This window comes from Nuphar pumila, chromosome 5 (assembly GCF_984573655.1).
Source record: "Nuphar pumila chromosome 5, dmNupPumi1.hap1.1, whole genome shotgun sequence".
Taxonomy (NCBI): domain Eukaryota; kingdom Viridiplantae; phylum Streptophyta; class Magnoliopsida; order Nymphaeales; family Nymphaeaceae; genus Nuphar; species Nuphar pumila.
In genome coordinates, this window is record NC_143253.1 from 75490400 (window position 1) to 75513968 (window position 23569).

The 23569-nt window shown below is 38.2% G+C and overlaps 1 protein-coding gene across 1 annotated transcript; it reads right to left on the reverse strand.

Moving 5' to 3' along the window:
- Window positions 1-114: 114 nt before the first annotated feature.
- LOC149837768 (uncharacterized) lies at window positions 115-1900 on the reverse strand. The gene is made up of 3 exons (XM_090007493.1): window positions 1380-1900; window positions 1013-1131; window positions 115-262 (listed from the first exon to the last, which is right to left on the reverse strand). Exons 1-3 carry the CDS (start codon window positions 1743-1745, stop codon window positions 115-117), a joined length of 633 nt encoding a protein of 210 aa, XP_089863619.1. The 5' UTR covers window positions 1746-1900.
- Between the last annotated feature and the right edge of the window lie 21669 nt (window positions 1901-23569).

The window sequence follows — 23569 nt, forward strand, 5'->3', positions numbered from 1 at the left end:
AAAAAAGAGAGATGCTGATGCTTTTTGTAGTTTTTGTTATTCCAATTGCAAGGATGTTTTAGAGCAAAGCCCAAGCCAATTATTACAAGAGCAATTTTGTCATGGTCACATTGATCATGCTAATAGCCAAAAGTTTTTCTGCCATCTGGTGCTGATGAGATAACCACCAACGCTCTTGCTCTCCTTTCTTACAGCCAAGGTTAAGCAGTCAGCATGTTTGATACATTGGTCCACAAAGTCCTCATTGCTGCTGTGAAACAGACTGCAACGAAACCCATTTTTTAAAATCAAACCACGCATCTGAAAACTTAAGCAGTTCTTCCTCCCAATGAAACCCTGCCATTTTCTATTCATTTTGTAAGGAACATATATGGTCAGGTCGCCATGAAATCTGAATGATTTATTTATTCGTGAAACTAGCTTTATAGATGTGATCTATATGGTTTGGTTCGTGAAACTAGCTTTATGACATGTAGACACGTGTTTATGAGCCTTAAAAAATCAACGGCGTACAATGTGTAATATTTTTTACGCTCTTAAAACCATGTTTTTTGTCAAAAAATACGATCCAAGAGTTGGTTTCTAGCATTTGGACCATACTGAATCCATCTATGAGGTCCAATTGGGTCGACAAGATTCACACCTATAATTTCTTGTTCATTCTGACTGTCAGGTCGATGTGACCAAATTTTAACCCTTTTGTAAATACCAAAAGAGTAGGCTTGCAAAAAAAGAATTTAAAACATAAAAAAAGTGATTAAGATTTAAGGCTAGTGCTTAACAGGGAAATTTATCTTTACTTTTCACACTAGTAGTATTGACTACCTGGGGAAGATATTTTTTAACTTTGGTTGTCCATCTATTCAATAGCGCTTTGAGAATGGTTCAGATCTGTAAGGTTCATTCACAGATTAATCAACAAAGAAATTCAGCAATCAAGACCTAGAAGAGGATATCAATATAAGAAATATATGAAAGAGCTGAAAAAAAAAGATTCAAGTGTTGAAGTTACCAGCTGAGAGGCGAAGGCTTCTTCTGTCCCAAAACAAGAACAGAGGCTTCAAGTTTCTTCACTTGGCTGATCACAGTTGATACTGTGGGTCCTTGGATAACAAGGGCCTCAACTTCAACCTGGTCAAATGTGCAGAGCAAAACAGATGAGAAAAGAACATGTTATGGTGGTGTTTGGAAACACCCATTTATCCAGATAAATGGCATAAGGTGGGATGTTATGTTATGGAGCATAATGCAATTTCCCAACTTATCCTATTTATCTGGATAAGTGGGTGCATCCAAAAGCAGGTTGTTTGACAATGTGCATTTCTCTACAAGGGACATCTACAAAACTAATGAGAGATGGGTGGGGTTGTTAGCTCTACCTCTGGACTGCATGCTTTGCACAGAGATCCAAGAGTGGTGGCAAGATGTGAGGTTGTATCAGCAGTGGTGACAGATCCCCCTCTGCTGGTGCTTGGTGGTATGATCTGGAGGAGGGTGAGGAGATCTCCCTTGTTGGTCACATGGGTGAGAGCCCACATCATGGCATGCTTGGAACGTGTGGAGGAGTCCACAACAACCATGACCCTCTTCCTCTGCACCACCTCATTTTGGTGAAGGTTGAGGCCTTCCATCTGGTCGAGGCTCTTCTCAGGCGGGTGCCTCTTGCTCCATCTCTTTGATGAGCCCCAAGGGTCCCTGCTGCTCAACTGCCTCAAGAAAGAGCCAACAGAAGTTTCAGAAGGCATTTTGTTTCTTGTTTCCTCTTGAGCTTCAGTTTGGTTTTGGTAGGGAGATGGGTTGGGGTGATGAGAGTGAAGAAACTAGCCGTTTAAAGATCTCTATAGAGAGATAGAGTGTGTGATGATGGTTGGTGGTGGCAGTATATGCTTGAAGCAAACACTCGTTGAAAGAGTTAAGCAGGGGGGATGGGGGCAAATATATGATGGGATAGGGAGCATAAGAGAGGGTGGTGTATGTTCGCCCCCGATGATTCACTGAATCCCACGTCTGTGTTCGGGGCTTTGAATGAGCACCACGTATACAAGCACATGGGGCTCGTATTCCCTTGTATGTTGGCATAACTTTGCATCGGACTCTGGTGTTGTTGCAAAGACTTAAGTACCCTTTCTTGTTATTCTTCTCATAAAGTGATGGTTTGAGAAAATGACAAAAATGCCCTCCATCCAGAAAGTCGAGGATGATGTTGACTCTTCAAAGTCTTCTTCTTCTTTTTCCATTTAAAAAAAGGACAAACATGTCCTCCATCCAGAAAGTCGAGGATGATGTTGACTCTTCAAAGTCTTCTTCTTCTTCTTTCTCCGTAAAACACTGTAAAACCCTCTCTCTCTCTCTAGAGAAGAAATCAAGAGAGGCAAAGAGTTCTCCCTGGAGAAGGCCATGAACATCAACCCTCTCACTCTCTCTCCCTTCTCTCTCTACTTCTGTGCACATCCAACATACGATCCTACATTGCTCCATCAAACATCGACTGACCTGCACACTGACTGTAGCATCGTTCAACTTGAAGAGTTTATATATATAGGAGAATACAAAGATGTCTCTCAGATTCATTGGAACCTTTTATTTCTTTTTCAATATGCAGTTGGCTCTTATCATTTTCAGTTGCTTTTTAGATTGTACTTTCAATTATAGTGTATTTTAAATCCATTGATTTGTATGTAATCGGAGCTCATTTAGATCTGAATTTTTTATTGCAACTTCATGCATATGTCTTCATGCTCTCCACCAAAAATCAGATCATTCTGAGTTTGTTTGATCTACTTTAAAAATCGAGGTTCAGAACCTGTTATTTTGCACCATCAGGATTTTAGCAGAATCATGCCCAACTTGCGGGAGTGATTTCTCCCTAACCAGGGATGATCTTTCCAATCCGTAAAAAGGGTTGTTTTTTAAATTGAAGCTAGTTTGTCCATACCAAATTTCAGCGATTTCTTTGGTGTTTTCATACCAGTTTTGGGTTAAAAACCACAACCCTGTCACCCTGTGTCATTTTAACGGCTCAGATTTTGATCCATTTTTTCAGAATTTTATTTCCCTAATGAGAGATCATTTTTCAATTTCGTAAAACGAGTTCTCTTTGTTTATGTGTCTAGTTTATCTCTGTAAATTTTTAGATTTTTTCATGATCAATTGCTATTTTATTTTGATTTAATACCAGAACCCTGTATCCAAATTTTATAAATGTTCTAATTTTGGCCCCCATATCATGACTGTTGTAACCCTCCTTCAACAAATCGCTATTTGATTGACAATATTCTTCAGCAAGTCGTTATAATTTTTTTGGGTCTCTAATGTGTCCCTACTACGATTTGTAGTACTTTCGGGTTTCCAACGACCCCTACAATGATTTATAGTGTTGTCCGGTCTTTTAACAACGATTTATAGTATTTTCGGGTCTCCAACAACCTCTACAACGATTTATAGTATTGTCCGGTCTTTTAACTACAATTTGTAGTATTTATGCTTAGATTAGAATGAATGAGCATGTAGTTTAATTTTTCATTTTTCATAATCAATATGTTGCATTTTTATTTTCATTTTCAATAACACTATGGTGAAACACGAATAGCACAAGCACCATTCTAATAAAAGGTGATTAAATCCTAAGTTGACGATACCAAATTTTGGGTCAAAAACCACAACCCTGTCACCACAATAGGGTGACAAGTTGGTATTCCGCAAATCGCTATAGCGATTTATAATGTTTTTGAATTGCACTATACCGATTTGTAGTTGCTTCCGCAAATCGCTATAGCGATTTATAGTGTTATTCAGTAAGCAAATTGTTGTACAACGCTACCCGAATTAGGACAAACTTGTTAAAACTTATAACTGTTTATACATATTTGATATTTTAAATTTATTAAAATTCAGGATTGGACTGGTTACAGATTAATCTTATTTAACCATGATTAAACAAAATATTTCCGATTTTTTATATATTTGAAATATCAAATAAATATATAAAGTTATAAAAATTTTTAGATATAAACTAAACAAATAAAGCAAAAAAACGCTTTTTACAGATTTAAAAAATGATCTCCCGTTGGGGAGATATGACTCTTGCAAAATGAACTAAAAACATGAGTAACTCAAACGATATAGAGTGTGATAGGGTCTTGGTTTTCGACCAAAAATAGGTATGAAATGACCATAAAAATTGCTGAAACTTGACAAGAATAAACTAGACTCAATAAAAAAGACACCGCTTTTTACGGGTTTGAAATTCGATCTCTGGTTAGGGAGATACGCCCCCGACAAGTTGGTCTTGATTCAAATAGCGATTTACGCGTGACGACTATAGCGATTTGTAGTGTCAATCGCTATAGCCATCACACGTCTGTGTTCAGCTGGTCGAATGAGCACCACGCATTCATGCACATGGGGCTCGTATGCCCGTGTATGTTGACACACCTTTGCATCAGACTCTGGTGTTGTTGCAAAGACTTAATCACCCTTGCTTTTCTTGCCCTGAAATGATGGTTCGATTAAATGACAAAAATATCCTCCATTCAAAAGCTATGAAACGATCGTTCGAGAAAAGGACAGAAAAGGGCAAAAAAGTCCTCCATCCAGAAAGTTTGATGTTTACTATTTAAAGTGGAGACGTTCCCTATTCATTAAACTCCTGCGCGATCTGCTGTAACAGTAGCTCCCATTATCAACCCAAACTTTGCCTTCGTCTCCAGTCGAGTTTTCCGCCTTGTTTTTTATCTTGTTTTACAACACATTGTCGCCTTCTCGTGCCTGCCTTGTGTTACAAAACATTCCTGTGTCTTCTCTTCATTTTTGCTGTCGTTAGGCATCATGGAAGAAAGCAATGATGCACAAACATTCCAACAAGTGCCATTAAGGCAGCGTGAGTATCCTTTCATCTCATCATGCTATCGATGAAGAAGGCATGTCGTCTGGTGTGCCATTAAGGCATTGTTTGGTTATTGCAGGTAGATCATGTTCTTACGATGGTTGGAAACTTATCGATATTTGTAAGACGCTGGGACCTGTTGACAAGAATGCTTGTTTACAAATGCTAGGAAGGGCCTCTACCCCATCAGGTATCCTACATTAACTCATTATATGCATTGTATCGATTTGTTTGCTATTATGCTCAATTTCTTTCTTATCGATTTGTAATTTATTGTGCGATATATTTATCGACCTTTTATATAGTATGATTTTGATTGTCGAGTTGTAAGTTATTATGCTGAACTGCCGTATCGATTTTCAATATCTTACAAATCGATATGTATATCGATTTGTAAGATACTATATGTTATGTAATATGTATTTCTAAGATATTTGTACACAGATTTTGAAAACGTGTGCTTGCAGAAACACATCGTTACTTGCATGTGGGGGGTGGGTGGGGAGGGTGGGGGGGGGGGGGGGGGGCGATTTTCGCAGGCATGTCGCTGCTCTTTCAGCGACTTCGATTGGACTCGCTTTTGATCCTAGTGGATGTAATGAGAGCGTTATCGTCAACACACATGTACGACATGTGTATTACAATTGGCATGGTAAGCGACAACTCGATGCTCAGTATTAGCAAACATCAAACCGCACTTGCTTTGATACTGTCATTCATTGAATTGTTGCCTTGACTTGCTTAACTTTATCGGTATCCGTTGTTATATGCATCCTGATTAAATCCTAGTAAACGTATACGCTTGCTAACTCCACTATCTTCTCTTCTTTTTCGTTGCTTGTAGGCATTATGGAAGAAAGCAATGATGCACAAACATTCCAACAAGTGCCATTAAGGCAGCGTGAGTATCCTTTCATCTCATCATGCTATCGATGAAGAAGGCATGTCGTCTGGTGTGCCATTAAAGCATTGTTTGGTTATTGCAGGTAGATCATGTTCTTACGATGGTTGGAAACTTATCGATATTTGTAAGACGCTGGGACCTGTTGACAAGAATGCTTGTTTACAAATGCTAGGAAGGGCCTCTACCCCATCAGGTATCCTACATTAACTATTTATATGCATTGTATCGAAAAACCCCTGTTTTAGTAACATACTTCCGTTTTTGTGAGATACATTTTTGTTAGTTAATATCGATTTTTTTGCTATTTTGATGCAAACACAGGTTGATATATTGCTTAAAACATTGTTGAGCTTATCATCAGGTTGTAATGAAGACGATGTAGCTCAATCAATCGAAAGATTTGGAGAATTGAATATCTATACTATTGACGTAACCGAAGAATTGAACATCTGCACTAATGATGCACATGAAAAGAAGGGGGCGATTTTCGCAGGCATGTCGCTGCTCTTTCAGCGACTTCGATTGGACTCGCTTTTGATCCTAGTGGATGCAATGAGAGCGTTATCGTCAACACACATGTACGACATGTGTATTACAATTGGCATGGTAAGCGACAACTCGATGCTCAGTATTAGCAAACATCAAACCGCACTTGCTTTGATACTGTCATTCATTAAATTGTTGCCTTGACTTGCTTAACTTTATCGGTATCCGTTGTTATATGCATCCTGATTAAATCCTAGTAAACGTATACGCTTGCTAACTCCACTATCTTCTCTTCTTTTTCGTTGCTTGTAGGCATTATGGAAGAAAGCAATGATGCACAAACATTCCAACAAGTGCCATTAAGGCAGCGTGAGTATCCTTTCATCTCATCATGCTATCGATGAAGAAGGCATGTCGTCTGGTGTGCCATTAAAGCATTGTTTGGTTATTGCAGGTAGATCATGTTCTTACGATGGTTGGAAACTTATCGATATTTGTAAGACGCTGGGACCTGTTGACAAGAATGCTTGTTTACAAATGCTAGGAAGGGCCTCTACCCCATCAGGTATCCTACATTAATTATTTATATGCATTGTATCGAAAAACCCCTGTTTTAGTAACATACTTCCGTTTTTGTGAGATACATTTTTGTTAGTTAATATCGATTTTTTTGCTATTTTGATGCAAACATAGATTGATATATTGCTTAAAACATTGTTGAGCTTATCAGGTTGTAATGAAGACAATGTAGCTCAATCAATCGAAAGATCTGGAGAATTGAATATCTATACTATTGACGTAACCGAAGAATTGAACATCTGCACTAATGATGCACATGAAAAGAAGGGTGCAGTCATTAGACCCACTTTTGACTTGAATGTTCCAGTAAAAGAAATGCAATTCAATAATGAGGTAGACTACCACGGCAGTACACATAATAAAAGTGTAGGCACCGGGAATGTACATGGAAGTACACTTGACTTGAATGTTACAGTAGAAGAATTGCAAGTTAATAATGAGGCAGATTTTGATGTCAGTACACACAATAAAAGCGTCAGAACTGGGAATGTACATGGAATTACACTTGACTCTGTTCTTGTAGAAGGAATGCAGTTTAATAATGAGGAAGCTGCATATAAATTTTACAATGATTATGCCTTAAAAATTGGCTTCAGTGTGAAAAGGTTTTCCTGGTCAAAAAATGCACATGGTATCGTGGTTAGAAAGACATATGTTTGTTCCAAGCAAGGTTGAAAGAAATCAATGGGAAATCCAACAAGGAGCATGCCAGAATCAAGATGTGGATGTCAAGCGAGAATGGTTTTGAGAAGACATCCGAATGGGAAATTTGTCGTGCGTACTTTAATCAGTGATCATAATCATGAGTTATCTGCATCATGTATGACTCCTATGCTAAGGTCACATCGTAAAGTAACTGTAGCACATGCTGCAATGGCTAAAATAGCCGATAGCACCGACATTGCACCAAGGATGACATACAATTTGTTTACCCGCATGGATGGTGGTCGCGAAAATGTGTCGTTCACACCTTTGGATCTAAGAAACCACTTGAGAAGGAAGAGGACAGAAAACATGAAGAACAGAGAAATATGTTCTTTGGTTCATTACTTACAGAATAAATCAAGCAATGAACATGGTTTCTTTAATGCAATGCAAGTGGACGAAGATGGATATGCTGTGAATATGTTTTGGGCAGATTCAAAGTCAAGAGTGGATTATGAATGCTTCAATGATGTGCTTGTGTTTGATACTACAGTAAAGATTTATACTGAACAGTGGCCATTTGCGCAGTTTGTCGGAGTGAACCATCATGCACAGAGTTGTATATTAGGCAGGGCGTTTTTGTATGACCAGACCAAGGAAAGCTTTGAGTGGTTGTTCAAAGTATTCACACAGGCAATGAACGGGAAGCATCCTGAAACTGTACTTACAGATGGTGATCACGCAATTGCGGCTGCAGTGCTTCATGTGTGGCCAGATGCACATCATCGCCTATGTTTGTGGCATATCTTTCAAAATGCAGCAAGGAACATAGGACACATATTTAATCAGAATACAGGGTTTGACAAAAAGTTTACGAGCTGTGTACTTCATAGCGTAGACGAGGTCACCTTTAAGTCAGATTGGGAGCAAATGATTAAGACATACGACCTTATTGACTGTCTGTGGTTACAAAATTTATATGCAGAAAAAGAGAAGTGGGCATTGGCATATGGAAGACAATACTTTTGTGCAGGTATGATAAGCACACAAAGAGCTGAATCTATGCATGCCACGCTTAAGAAGACCCTGTATTCATATTTAACAATGTTTCGTTTCATGGAATAATATGATTTATTTGTAGACGGTCTAAGATAGAGTGAGCTTGAACAAGACGTGAAATGCTTCAATACACAACCTCTAACTCTTGGCATGAAAATATTGATGCGACCTGCAACTCTGTATACACTGACTGTATTTGAATGGATCAAGAAAGATGTGTTACATGTCATGAATTGCAAAATAGAAGGACTCGTGCAAACCGAGAATATGCACAAATACCATATTTTATGACAGGGAGAAAACCATCACGAAAGGCAAGAAGCACATGTCATGTACAATGTTGACACCGAAAGAGTTGAATGTTCGTGCAAAATGTATGAATTCAAAGGTATTCTATGCTGTCATGCATTAAAGGCACTCAATCAAGAGAAGATACAAGAAATACCTGAGTCTTACCTAATGCGAAGATGGAAGAGACGCGCAAAGATTGAAATGCTCGTTAGGGACAATGCGAGTAAATCTGGTGTTGACCAGAAGTGCCACATAGGCTTTCGTTACCAACAACTGTGTAGGTCATTCATGCATGTTGCTGATTTGGCATCGAGAAGTGAAGAATGCTATGTATCTGTGAGAAAAGCTGCAATGGAGTTAGTTGAAAACATGGAGTCAATTCACCTTAAGTCCGTTGCAGCGAATGAATACCAGCCGAAGATAATGGGATCGAACAGCGTAGGTGAAAATCATGTTTCGCTTGACACTCCCGAGAAGTTGCGCCGAAGCGTAAACATTATCTTCAACAAGTTAGTAGTGAATGTTGTTGATTATGATGGACATATTCATGAAGTGAAGGGTATCAAAAGAAAACATGCCTCTGATCGCAGTCGTCGGAGGTCAAAGGGTGCACTAGAATTGGTTGGCAAGAAAAGGACTAAGAAACAACCAACCTGTAATAAAAAACAACAAAGCCCTTCGAATGAACAAGTATTTTAGACATTATATTGCTTCCCATTATGTGAAGCTTGTCAATATCTAACTCGTGTATTGTCCAACATGCAGCAATACCCTACAGAAGTACCAACAAACGTTGAAACCTCCATTCCTCCCGACCAGATTTCTGGCAAGGATCGCTTCAGTTTTACAAGTCTATTGGTATGTAATCAATGTGGTGAGGAGGTATGCATTTCTTGTGAAACTTAATGTAGTGTCTTATATTTTCTCTATCATGACAGGCTCTGATGCATTCGACAAATGGGTATGAGACGCAGGAATCTCGTGTGGGCTATTAGTTTAGTTGTCATGCCTCTTTGCATGACCCGATTTCGACATTGTCGGATTTGTTACGAGTTTATAGTGATTTGTCATCGACGACTTGCGGTCCGTGCTTGTGTTTTTGCTTAAATCGGTAAGTAGCGATTTGTGGCTTCTGCTGGAAGTCGATTCATGAAATCACTGAATGGCGATTTGTGGTTATCGTTGAATAGCGATCTGTGTCATCGCAGCATAGTGATGTGTGGGTATTGTTCGAATGTCAATCGAAGCGGGCTGAGAAAGGTTGTTCAAGTAAGTTTTTATGGGGCATTGATCAAGGTTGCGATTCATTTTATGATCTGAGTAAGCTATCACCACGCAAATGAAATCTTACTTAGATCATAAAAAGAAACGCAACCTTGATCAATGCCAAAAAAAAACTTACTTGAACAACCCTTCGCATCCCGCTTAGATTGACAGTCGAACAATACCCCCAAATCATTATGCTGTGGTGCCAAATATCGCTATTCGACGATAACAAAAAAATTGCCATTAAGTTATGTCATTAACCAACAGAAGCCAGAAATCGCTATTTATCGATTAAAGCCAAAATATAAGCACGGACCGCAAGTCGTCGATGACAAATCTCTATAAACTCGTAACAAATCCGACGATGTTGAAATCGGGTCATGCAAAGAGGCATGACAACTAAACTAATAGCCCACACGAGATTCCTGTCCAACTGACAGCACAATCGCTTTCCCGCGATAACCACAACTGGCTATGCAGCGATTACGAAGTCTACTTACGCAGCTCCAAGTGTATGCGAGAAATCAAACCTTACATTTCAACGACGCCATTCTTGGACGAAGAAAGATCAACCATGGAACAAAGAAGGAATTCCGGTCAATTTACCAACTTTAGTTGGTAAAGCTATTATTGTAATTAAAAGGCGTCGATTCAACTTCTTCTGCAGCAATTCTTTCATGTTCCCAACACCTCCAATTGTTATCTTGTGAAAACTTTTAGCCATATGTTGTAAATAAAAGGCTAATCAATGTGTCGTTTCTCTTCCTCACTTTATTTCTTAATTGGTAAGTAAACCTCTTCGTCTGTTACAGGGTGCGCTTTGTTCGCTTTAACAGTGGAAGTGCAAGTGTGAGTGGTACTCCATAATTACTCACAATCGCTTTGGAGTTCTTAACGTGGGATCGTTCAGATGCCTCTGGTTTTTATCACTAAACGACAACACAATCGCTTTATACTAGTATCGTTTAACAACACAATTAAGTGTTGACTAACACCGCTACGTGCTACCGCCATGTAGGCTGTGAACAATAATTTAACGAGTTCTGACATCATAAATGACATCAGTGAATATTGATCAAAGAAGATTGTTGCGACGAAATCGCTACTGATGATCATAAGTAAACTGTAAGTAAATTGCAATCGCGCAATAGGATGCCGGCCAGCCAAAATCGGTACGATATTGTTCTCTGTCAGAAATCTCTCATTTGCGAGGATTTCAATTCATGAGGTCAACAACGCAAACGGCAATGGCTTGTCCCTTTGTAAACATTGTAAGTCAACAAGGATTTGCAGTGTTAAATGATACTAGTATAAAGCGACAATGAACGTTGTTAAAAAACCGACAACGACTACGATATTTGGCATGAATATATCGTTGTATCCATGTTTGATAATCAATTGAGTAATCGTCAAAGATTATTCATACCTGGAAAATAAGTTTGTTCGGGTCGGGTCAATCTCCTATTCAACGTGATTAATCATTTAAGTTGCGGGTTATCTTCGATAAAGGGCGGTATTCGAAATGACGGTTTTTAATTATTTATAACGAAATCATTTAATTAGCGGTTTTTTTCTTCGAAAAGGGCGGCATGGGAAAAGACGTATTTTGTATTATTTAAAACACAATCATTTCATTTGCGGGCGTTTATCGAGCAAGGGCGGCATGTGAAATGACGTATTATTAATTATTTAAAACGCAATCATCTCGTTTGCGGGCGGTTTTCTTAAAAAGGCGGCATGTTAAGGGACGTTTCATTTATATTTGACTGACGACGTCGATTCCGTATCTGCGTTGCAAAGGTGGCATCGATATCTTCGTCCAGGCATGGCGTCGAAGAAAAGGACTATGGGAGAAATACGACCAGGCATGGCGCCGAAGAAGAGGACTATGAGAGAAATACGACCAGGCATGGCGCCGAAGAAGAGGACGATGGGAGCATAACGACCAGGCATGGCGCCAAAGGAGAGGACGATTGAAGCAATACGACCAGTCACGGTGCCAAAGCAGAGCACGATGGGAGCAATACGACCAGCCACGTCGCCGACGAAGAAGACAACCACTCCCACAGTACCAGCTTTAGCGCTTAAGACATATATTTATGCCTTTTCATGTCCTATTTCGTCTTTTGTTGTTTACTGTAGAAAATAATTTCAATGTCGAATTCTGAATACTACGCTCATGGTGCACTCAGTGCAACATCCACAGATGAGGGTGGGCGGCAACTCCCTAAGGAGGTCCTAGATTACATCAAGGAGATGCAAGATGAATTTCCAGACAGTAACACTATCAGTAATTTTGTACGTACGCAACCAGTACCATTTACTAGGTCTTCGGTTTGTATGTTCTCAAGTTTGTAAATTTTTGCAACCAGACAATGTGTGATTTTGTCAATTATATTCAAAGCAATGCAACGAGCAATGCAGTATGCATCATCACCCCTTATTTCATGGTATGTCTGGTCTGCCATTGTTTTATTTGCTTTTATGACTTACTCACTTTTCTTGGTGGTTAAACCTTACTATTTTGTGCAACAGATGTACGTCCGGCGAAAGCCATACACCAGTGGTTTCGCAGATGCACTACCTTGTTGGAACAACGGTGAAGAGTTCGTAGACTTTGCGAATTTTGATAAGGTAAGTTAACAAACCTCTTCTCCAAGGTTTAGTCGTTACATCCCCATCAGGATCTGTCTATGGAATTATAAATTATTCTATCGATTAATAGATTTTACTTCCTACGCTGTGACAAAATCCAGAACATTGGGTCTTATACGAGATGAATTTTGTGGAAAAACAACTATAGTACTACAACTCATTGGACTGCCATAGTGGTGTAGAACGTGACGCTATGCATTTGGTAAGCTTCTGCCCATAGGTGAAGCGTAGCTATTTGTGGTGGACCGGACTGTACTATATTTTCCCTTTATCACAGGCGGGTTTCCTGAAGGACTATTTGGGTGTCGACATTGGCGAGTGGATGTTGCTCTGTGTTGATGATGCTCCTGTACAAACTAATGGGTTCGATTGTGGCATATTCGTAATGAAGCACACTGAAGCAATATACAAAGGAGAAGAAGCTATTTTCATCGTGGTATGAACTTTGCATCCGCTGTTATTGGGGATTCCTGTTATATATTGGTTTCACATTACACATTTTTGTTGCAGGAAGATATACCGGATTTACGCGTGGAAATATGCGAAAATTTGATTGAGTTCAAAAAGAATGGGAGACAGAATCTGTAATGTGAAACCTATCGATTGCTCTCTCTGTACAACCTAACGAACTCCGCCATCACTGTTCTCGCCCAACTACGGCTGTGCAGTCGCAAGATGGTGAGGAGCGATCGGCGGAGGTGGAGTTGGCTGACGTGGATCTGTCGTCGGTGCAGTCGCAAACACTTAATTTGCGGTTGTCAGCGGTGGCGAGGGACGCGGTTGCCGCACTGAGGGTGACCATCAGGAGCTTCACCGCGTCCTTTTCCTCAAGTGAGGAGGAGGTTTCAGAGGAGCGGTCGTTCCGTTGATGGGGGTTCATCTAACCCGGTTCCGTTGACGGGGGTTTATCTTTCGGTAGGCAAATTTTGTAAAACTACAAATATTGTAAATCTGTCTCCGTTGAAATATAATTTGAACATTACAACACACACTTGTAAATCGTTGTACTGCTACATCTAAGAAAACTAAATCGTATAGAGACATAGTTTTGTGTTGTATGCGCTTAACCAATCCTGGTAATGCTGGTCTTCGGTAATTTAAAATACTGTACAACGAAAGATATTTTGTTGCTGTTTCGAAATAGTTGTATAGCTCGCTTTCTGTGAATGAAAAGTGCAGAAATGGATCACCGCAATTCCTAGTAACAAAGGTACGTAATGTTCGCTCTGAACAAAGTTGTGGTTTTATATAAGACCAAAAAATATTTCTATAATAAAACCCACCCGCTACATGCTACCGTGATTTGAACTACCAGGTCCCATCATATTGATTAGTTTTGAGAATAGCTGTCTGACATGCCATTGTTCAAATTCATTAATGCGGAGGGTATTTTATGTGAGATTTGCTCTTTGTTTATTAAAACTGTCGTATTAGTTTGAAAACTAACGGAGGGTGATAGGACGTTTCATTAATATTTGAATGACACATCGCACATGTTAAGGATGTGTTCCATTTTGCTTCGCGAATAAGAAACCGACAAACCGACAATTTCTGCAAAAGCGACTTATTCTTGAATCGAGTGTATAGGCGCTTCGACGCGGTTGTTGTATCCATGTAGACTTCTTTCATATGTATGCAATATCATAATTAAAGTAAATAGTCGTTTGAAATTAAAAAAATTTACAAATTCTTACATAACGATTCATGGTAGTAGTAGTGAAGCTGACGTTAGACCACCATTTCTGAACAGCAAACCCGTCTTATCGCTGAGTACTATTTGTAATTACGAAAGCAACATTTTTGGCTCTTGTTCACCGTATTCATCTCGAGTCTCTTCTGCGATTTTCATTCTATGTGTGTCAGCAATAAGGCGATGTTTACACATCAAACATTTCATAACGATGTTGACCATTATCATTTCGAACATTACAAGGCTTCGTTCATTGCATACATCGCTATCTAATTCTTCGACTGTCAATCATGCGTGCTGGGCACCGCTGGTCGCTGCCTTTTACATACTCGTGGCGGCTCTGCTAGTTTCGCCTCCGCAATTAGGAAGGACGTCAATATTTGGCAGAGTTATTCACGGAATCCAGGTATATCAACCTGCAAAAACAAATTGTAATGTGGAACCAATAGACATGCATTTAATCACTAATAACATAGGACAAGAAATGGCATACAACGTCGAAACAGGGTTCTGCACTATTGTATATCGCTTCAATGTACTTCATTACAAATACGCCGCAATCAACGCCATTATCTTGTAATGGAGCATGGTATGTCGTGCGATAGATCCACTCGCTAACATCGACTCCCAAATGGCTTTGACGAAACCGATCTGAGAATAATGCGACCCAAAGTAAATTCATGACCCCAGTACAGGACACGATACTCATATAGATGAAATCTTACGAGATGGGAAATGTCTAGTCGTAAACCACTATCAACTTCCAAAGAATTATAACACCAAAGTTGTTTTTCATGTAAATCCATCACGTATAAGACCCAATGCTTTTCTGATTGCCAGAGTGTAGGAATCAATATCTGCAAATGGATCAAAAAAATGTTGTTAGTACTGTCATGTTGTAACCTTGCATTCTAGGTTTGTTTGCTTACCTTTTCACTTGACAAAAGGTCTCTGCAATTATTACCGTTAACCCAATAAGGTAGGCCGTCTTTAAATCCAGTGGAGTATGGCAAACGTCGTAAGATCGTCTGCATACCGAAACATTGCTAACATCAACGTTAACATACGAATCAATCAGACTTAATCAATAACCAAAAGCAACGTAAAATACAACCGATATACCATGAAATACGGGCTGACGATGCTTATAGTCTGGCTTGGTGAGTTACTTTTAATATAACTAACAAAATCAGATATAGTCTGTTTTAAGCAAATATGGTGTTGTTAACGCACGTACACATGGATTACGTATATAGACAACTCCTACTAGTTTCATACGAACAAAATTACTGATCATGTTGCATTCTGAGAATTCATTGCGCATTCGTTTGATGTCCTTCACGAGTGATTGACTAAGTTTTCGCCCAACTTCGTCGGTGGATGTTCTACTGAAATGAATAAGGACATTGCAATCAACGATATGGAAATTACATTACATAGTACAAAACACAAATCGCAAATAACGGCTTGAAAGAGACAGATTTTGTTGAAAATGAAGACGATGTGAAGACAATATACGCATGATTCGCCATCGTTGGTCGTGTAGCTGTCTTCGTCTGCCTCACCGACCACAATTTTTTATGTTCGGGGGGAGGGGGGGAAGTCTAGGTTTATGAAGGAACCGTCGGTTTGATTGTTGTTGGTTCATGAAGTAGAAGATAATCACACCATCGAGTACTTGTACGACTATTTATGACCCAAAAGATCTACTGCTCAACCAACATGATCAATGAATAATGTACGACAAACCCAAAATTTATGGCAATCAGTTGGAATTGCGTAATTCAACTACATATTTGCTGCATAGCGAGCTGTGGTTATCGCGGAAAGTGATTTGTGCTATAATACTCGGCCTTTGTAAACAGTGTTAGTCAACACTGAATTATGTTGTTAAACGATACTAGTATAAAGCGATTGTGCTGAACGTTTGTTGATAAAAACCAGAGGGATCTGAACGATCCCACGTGTTATCATCGCACAATTTTACTTTTGCAAATCAAACTGACCTTTGAAAATTTTTTTTGAAAATAACTCGCCTCCATTTTTAAAATGCGGGAAAATTCCGTAGAATGGGACTCGCCTGTCGGTACGAGGTTCAACCGTTCCTGCCACCTTTAACAGGGGTAATTGAACCAAGGATCAATCTTATGCTCTACTCTATTCAACTTGTCTAAATCATATTCTAATTTCTAAATGCACATAGAATCAGGCATGTGCTATGAATTTTCAGAAAATGCACATTTTGAAAACATGATGTTTGCTTTGAATGATTGAAATATCTTGGAATAGGTATCACATGGAAAACCGTGAATTGAGATTTGAAATATACTTCTGAGAGAAATAAAAATCGATTTTGAGGAATCCTTGACATTTGGTGAAAATCGATTCTGAGAGACTTGGTTTCTCTGAATTAAAACTTGGAAATTGAAATTCTAACTTAGAAAATTTGAATTTGGAACTTGGGAAATATTTGAAATATTCTTTGAAATTCAATGTCTTTGGGAAAATCGATTTTGCTATAAGACTTAGGAGATTTTGAGAAAATGAACTTCTTTGAATTGAAATTTGAATTGGAATTGACAAATGCATGAAATGAATGAATATGGATTTGAGGAATTGAGAAATACTTTTTGTATTTTTGAGAAATGCAGTGCATTTTGAAGTTAGCCTAAGAGTGTAGGCTGAATGTGGCTAATGTGAAGATCATAAATCTAAGTATCATTCGTATTCTGACTATGGCCATAAATACAAATTCCACCAAGTTTATAAACTTCATAGAAGCTAGTGCATGTGCCATTCGTGTAGACCATGGTGAATTTGTAAAAATATGCATGAATCATCATCCATCACACATTAACATTATTTAAAAAAATAAACTATATGCAATGCAACCTAAGCTAAGCAGGAAATGTAAATTCTTATTCCAAAGTTTAATTACAAATTACATCACTATTGAAATTTAAATACATGAAAAATAAAGTCTTCAATGTACCTGCAAAACTAGAAAACTTGGTTAATGAAAATATGTTGGCTTTTCTAGATTTATCCAACAATATCAGGAAATTGTTGGATTTTGTTAGATATAAGCCTTTTTTCCATGATTCCCTTAAATCAAAATGATAAAATATGAAATAAAATTGAATAAATAAGGAAAATAAGGTATGAAATTTCGAAATTGGGGTCCAAATGACCAAAATACCCCTAATAACAAGACTATGGCCTTGAAATTTGGGTTTTTAGAAAGACATTTTGATAAAATGCAAGTTTTGAAATTTGAATGTAATAAACTAAGCTAAATATGATGTGACATGCTTAAAAATATGAAAATTAGGGTTAGGGATTTCGAAATTTAGGTCAAATGACCAAATTGCCCCCGATAGCAAGACTATGGCCTTGAAATCAGGGTTTTTTAAAACAGATTTTGGTAAAGACTTAGGTTTTATGCACTAAATAAAATCAAATGAATACAAAATTAAACCTAAAGCATCCTAATATGATTATGAATATAATAAAACCCTAAAAATATATGCTTATGCACGAAAATCCAATAATATCACAAAAACTGTGATTTTAGCAGTGTTTTGGATCTTTCAGGAACCCGGTTTTGCAATTTGCTTAATTCAGCCATCAAATGGATTCCAAAATCCATAAAAATTGGTACCTGCACTTGTTATAACCCTAATGTCGAATTGGAATTATAAAAATAATTTTTTGACATTGCATTAATCCAAAAATTGCATTAAACCCTAAAAATATGCTATTTTTGACCTAATTCACAAACTAGTCTCAGTCCAAGACCTGAACCAGGAGTCAAATCTCCATGGAAATTTATGAAATTTTACAGAGGCTAACTAAGAATAAAATCAGAGATTTCCCAATTTACAGATCGGAAAAATTATCTCCGGTTAGGGAGAAACCCTTCCGGCAATCTGAGCTAAAATATATCACTCTTAACAGGGATTAAAACAGCTATTCCAGATTGAAAATACAGACATAAATAGAAATTCTGAACCAAAATCTCTGAAATTTTAGTGGTGAATAGTAGACAGAAAAATAACAATACTCACTTTTTACAGATCTAAAATTGGATCTATGGTTTGGGATTTATGACTAACACAAGTCTGATTAGGGTTTTGGTAAACCCTAACGAGCTTTAAATTTAAAAACAGATTCTCTAAATAGGAAAAAATACTAAACAGTGATCAAAAAATTCGAAAATTTCACAGAAGACAGATCTACTCAATGTGAATCCATAGCACTTTACAGATCTAAAATCGGATATAAGATGAGAGAAATATCATCACAGCAAGTTACCTTCTTGATTTTAACCACGATTTTAAAGCTTTAAAAACCCGATTTGATGTCTGATTTTTTTGACAGGGTTCCCGAGATCCAAAACCTCTGATTTTTCTACAGTAACTCAATAACTCGTGCTTGCATCACATATAAACAAATCAAAAATAAACAATGAGTGATTCAATCCGAACTAACATCATCTTTACTGTTCTAAACCTAAAACACACAGAAATTTAAGAACACTTGAAAAACCATGCATTAACTAATGTAAATAAATAAAATAAACCATAAACAGTAAAAAAAAATTATTTCTATGCTATAGAACGTAAAACAAACATGAATAAACCATGAAAATAAATTAAAAACAGGGAATCAATGGCTGGAATTTGATATCACCTTTAAAACATAGATTTAACCCATTAAAAAGGGTAAATCATATATTTTATTGGTTAATAATGCAAAGAATCATGTTAAAATCAATTCTAATGGATTAAAATCTCTGTAAATCATCCAAAACAGGGTTAGATCACCTTCTTGGATTGTTCTTGCTGGTTCTTGATAGTTCTTGAGGTGAAACCATGGTTGATCTTCCATAAGGAGGGGTGTCCAAGCCTAAATCTAGGTTTAAAGCATTAAAAAGCATTAAATAAAATAGGAAAAGTGAAGAAGTTCATACCTTGGAGTTGCAGCAATGGAGGAAGGGCTGGAGAGGAGAGAGAAGCTCCAAGAATCCAATAGGAGAGAGATGGGAAAATCGACCCCCCTTATGCCTCTATTTATAATAAAAAAATTAGGTTTAAAAATTGACAATTTTGAAAATTTTGGACTCTAAAGGGGGGGGCGATTTTTGGGTGGAGTTACCTATATGCCCTTAGTCTAAATTATCCTAAATAGTTCCTAATTAACCCCTAGCTAAACCTAAAAATCCCCCAAATGTGGTGCCACTTGGCATTCTCTCACATTGGGTTTTTAAAACACTTTTAAAAACCTTTTAAAACACTAGTTTTAAAAACTAACTTTCAAAAATGAGTTTTTCAAAATGGTTTTGACTCTTCTAAACCTCTAACACTAACCAAGACATCAACTAACCCTAGTCTAGCCCTGACTTACTCAAATATGGCGCCACCCCGAGTGGGCCCTACTTGAGTTTTTCAAAAAGTGATTTTAAAACTTGAAATTGAAGGAGTTTTCAAAAGATTTTCAAAAGTAAACTTAAAATTAGGATTTTTGAAATGGCATAAGGTCCTAACTGAGTTAGAATTCCTCTGGATATGGTGCCAACTGAGTGGGCCCACATCGAATTTTGAACATTTTTGAAATAAACACTAAAAATGGCTTTGAAAAGGGGTTAAAATCAGTATTTGAAATTCAAGATCTTTGAAAATAGGGTCTCAAGCGAACTGGAACTCCGGGTTAGAGTCCTGAACTCTTAGGACTCTGAGATTTTAGATTTTAAAAGCCAAATGAAAGAATTTTCAAAAGATTTTATCAAGAAATGATGAAATAAGTCAGAAAACACAGTCAGGGTTAGACTCCCAACTCGACCGAACTCTAAAATAGAGTCCTGAACTAAGTGGACTCTGTGAAATGACCTAAATTTCGAAAACAAACGAAAAAGATTGAGAATGGAAGTAAAACAGACTTCTGACCGGATTAGGACTCTGAGACAGAGTCCTGATCGGACTGAAACTTTCAAAAATTTGAGAAATTTGATGAATAGAGGCATTAAGAAGCGACACCATCTAAATGGGTCTCATCTGTAAATTGAAATCGATTAAAGTTTGAATTTGAAAGGAATCCAGATTGTTTTCTGAGAAAATATTTCGAAATACAAAGTCCTGGGGTTGGAAAATGACAGAGTATTGAATAAAAACCCAGGTTTTGAAATTGATTTTGAAATAAAGCTTTAAAATTCAAATCTGGATTGAATGTTTTGAAATAGGAGTGCTGGATCTCGAAAATGAGATGCAATGTCATACAATGCTATGCAGAATGCGTGCAATGACATGCAATGATCTGTGATGACTTATGAAATGGACAAACACTGGATGAAGGTAAAAATTTGGTGTGTTTACAGATGCCCCTCTTTGCTGCTAAGCCGGTTGAAAGCCGAGCTTAGTGGCAAAGAAAACATACCAAATTTGGACTATAAAAATGCCCCAGTTAGATGAATCTGACTGGGTACGAAAGAATTAGTTCAAAGGATGATGATAGATATGAAATGAAAAATAAGGAGAAAATTTTACTTCGAAAAGAAGTGAGATTCAGGTTTTGCCCTTAACCTGGATGGGACAGGAAATACCTCGTATGGAACGAAGCTCAGGCTTAACCCTTAACCTGAAAGGGGACGATACCTCATGGAAAAATGAGGCTCAGGCTTAACCCTCAACCTGAAAGGGGACGATACCTCGTGGAAAAACGAGGCTCAGGCTTAACCCTTAACCTAAAAGGGGACGATACCTCGTGGAAAAATGAGGCTCAGGCTTAACCCTTAACCTGAAAGGGGACGATACCTCGTGGAAAAATGAGGCTCAGGCTTAACCCTTAACCTGAAAGGGGACGATACCTCGTGGAAAAACGAAGCTCAGACTTAACCCTTAACCTGAAAGGGGATGATACCTCATGGAAAAACGAGGCTCAGGCTTAACCCTTAACCTGAAAGGGGATGATACCTCATGGAAAAACGAGGCTCAGGCTTAACCCTTAACCTGAAAGGGGATGATATACAGAATCCTCAAATGAAGAAACCATGATGGGACCTTCGAATTCTGCACAATAAATTCGAGAGGGGTTTGCAAAAGGAAGAAAGGGGGTTCCCTAAAGCTTGAAAAGGGATTGATCTTGGACGTCTCATTGCTAAGACTGAATGGCTTTTAAGACAGATGACCTTTTGCGGAAAATTCAGGTTTAACCCTTAACCTGAACGGGAACTGTCTATGGTGGGACAGTGGGGAGCACAGGGAAGTGTGCGAATCTGAGAGCCCAGGCACTCAGATCAAAACAAGAAGGGAAGGATCTTGTAAACTCCCATCATCCGATCCTAAAAGGGATAACAACAACGCCTGGATACATCAAAATAAACATCAAGTTCTCACTTCATGTCAGGATAACTTAAAAAGATTGCCAATAAGATAAAAAATTGTAGTTAATTCAAGAATGATAAGCACATATATATATGAAAAATATTCCCTCTTTTCTACCTGAAGTATTACCTCCGACTGAGCTTAACTCCATAGAATCAAGATTCGAATTCAAATTACTTGCAATTGACTTTCCTTCAAGGAGGCTATCAATTTCATTGATATGGACGGAAAAGAATGTATTCTTGATATTGCGAGAGCTATTAGCGAAAGGATATTGATAAAAGAATTTCACAAAATTAAAGAAGATTCTTGATAGATTCGGCAGTCTGATATCCTGGGATTCTTTTCTCATGATGATCTTTCTGCACTCTTTTTTGACAGAATTGGAGCTCTCTTGGATTTTTCGGGAATTACATCATCCTTCATTTTGGAGATGTCCTAGCTTTTTCTCTCTTTATTTTTTTGTAAGGGTACGTCACAAACTCCTTCATCTCAGAGATGTTCCGATCCTTCTTTTCTCTCAGGGATTATATTGACGGTTATTGGCTCATTGGTTAGGAATCTCTTGATGATAACAAAATTTAAATACCTTTTAGGGATTGTCGAGAGGTCCATCACACTCGCCTTCATCTCGACGGTGATCTGGACTTTCCCTGGAAGGATCCGTCACAAACTCCGTCATCTTGGAGATGATCCAAATCTTCTTTGGCCCCGGGGGTCGACTCGTCTAATTCGCCTTCATCTTGACGACAGTTGAGAGATCCCTTTTGCCGATATTTAATTGCAGCTTAGGTGATGGAGGTTGAGTGGATTTTTCTGTATCACCCAGGATATTTCGACTGCTTATTTTCCAAGAATGATCTTTAAAAATATGCCATTGACTGTGATCAATATCAATCACTTTTGGCTTTGCAACAACATTGAATTTTCTTTGCTGGCCATATCGCGGATTTATTCTTCATCCTTTTGGTTGGCCAATAGAAAGATTTTGAATTTTGAATCCTTTTTCGCAAAAGCTTTGTCACTTCGGAAGTAATACTGAAGGTATTCTGAGGTACAATTTTATGCGATAAAGATTTTGGAATCCACAACTATTTTTTTTTATGGCAAATTGGCAAAATATTCTTGGAATCCTTGGTGAAGGAAATCATTTGAGATCTATATGACACATCCGTGGCTAGATTCTCCTCTCCTTTCCTTAAAGGAGAGACTCAGGCTTGACCCTTACCTGAATGGGTAACAAAAGATACTCCTCTCTTCCCTGAAGAGGAGGTGTTTGCAAAACGAACTTTCGAAGAGAAATAGAGTTTTCGTCAAAACTCCCTATTTTTAGGCTTCTCTTATGGAAAGGGGGCCGCTAACAGAGATTGAAAGGATATCATAGAGGAACGAGTCCATCACACTCTCCCTGGAAAAAGGGTCCTCGACGACGGGGGTGGCCTAACAAAAGACATTTAAGGCTACAAGGAGGACGAGCTTCCGTCGAAACTCTCCCTAGAAAAAGGGTTCCTTGTGTTACAACAAAGATTATTTTGCAAACTGTTCGTGAATCACGAGTCCCTTCAAACTCTCCCTAGAAAAAGGGGTTCAACGAACGAACAATAAAGACATGCGAAAAGAAACGAGCTCCCTCGAACTCTTCCTGGAAAAAGGGTCCCTCGCAAGAGAGATACTTGGCGATTGATTTTGATAGCTTTTGATAACTCAAAGAACTGCTTGATAACACGAAT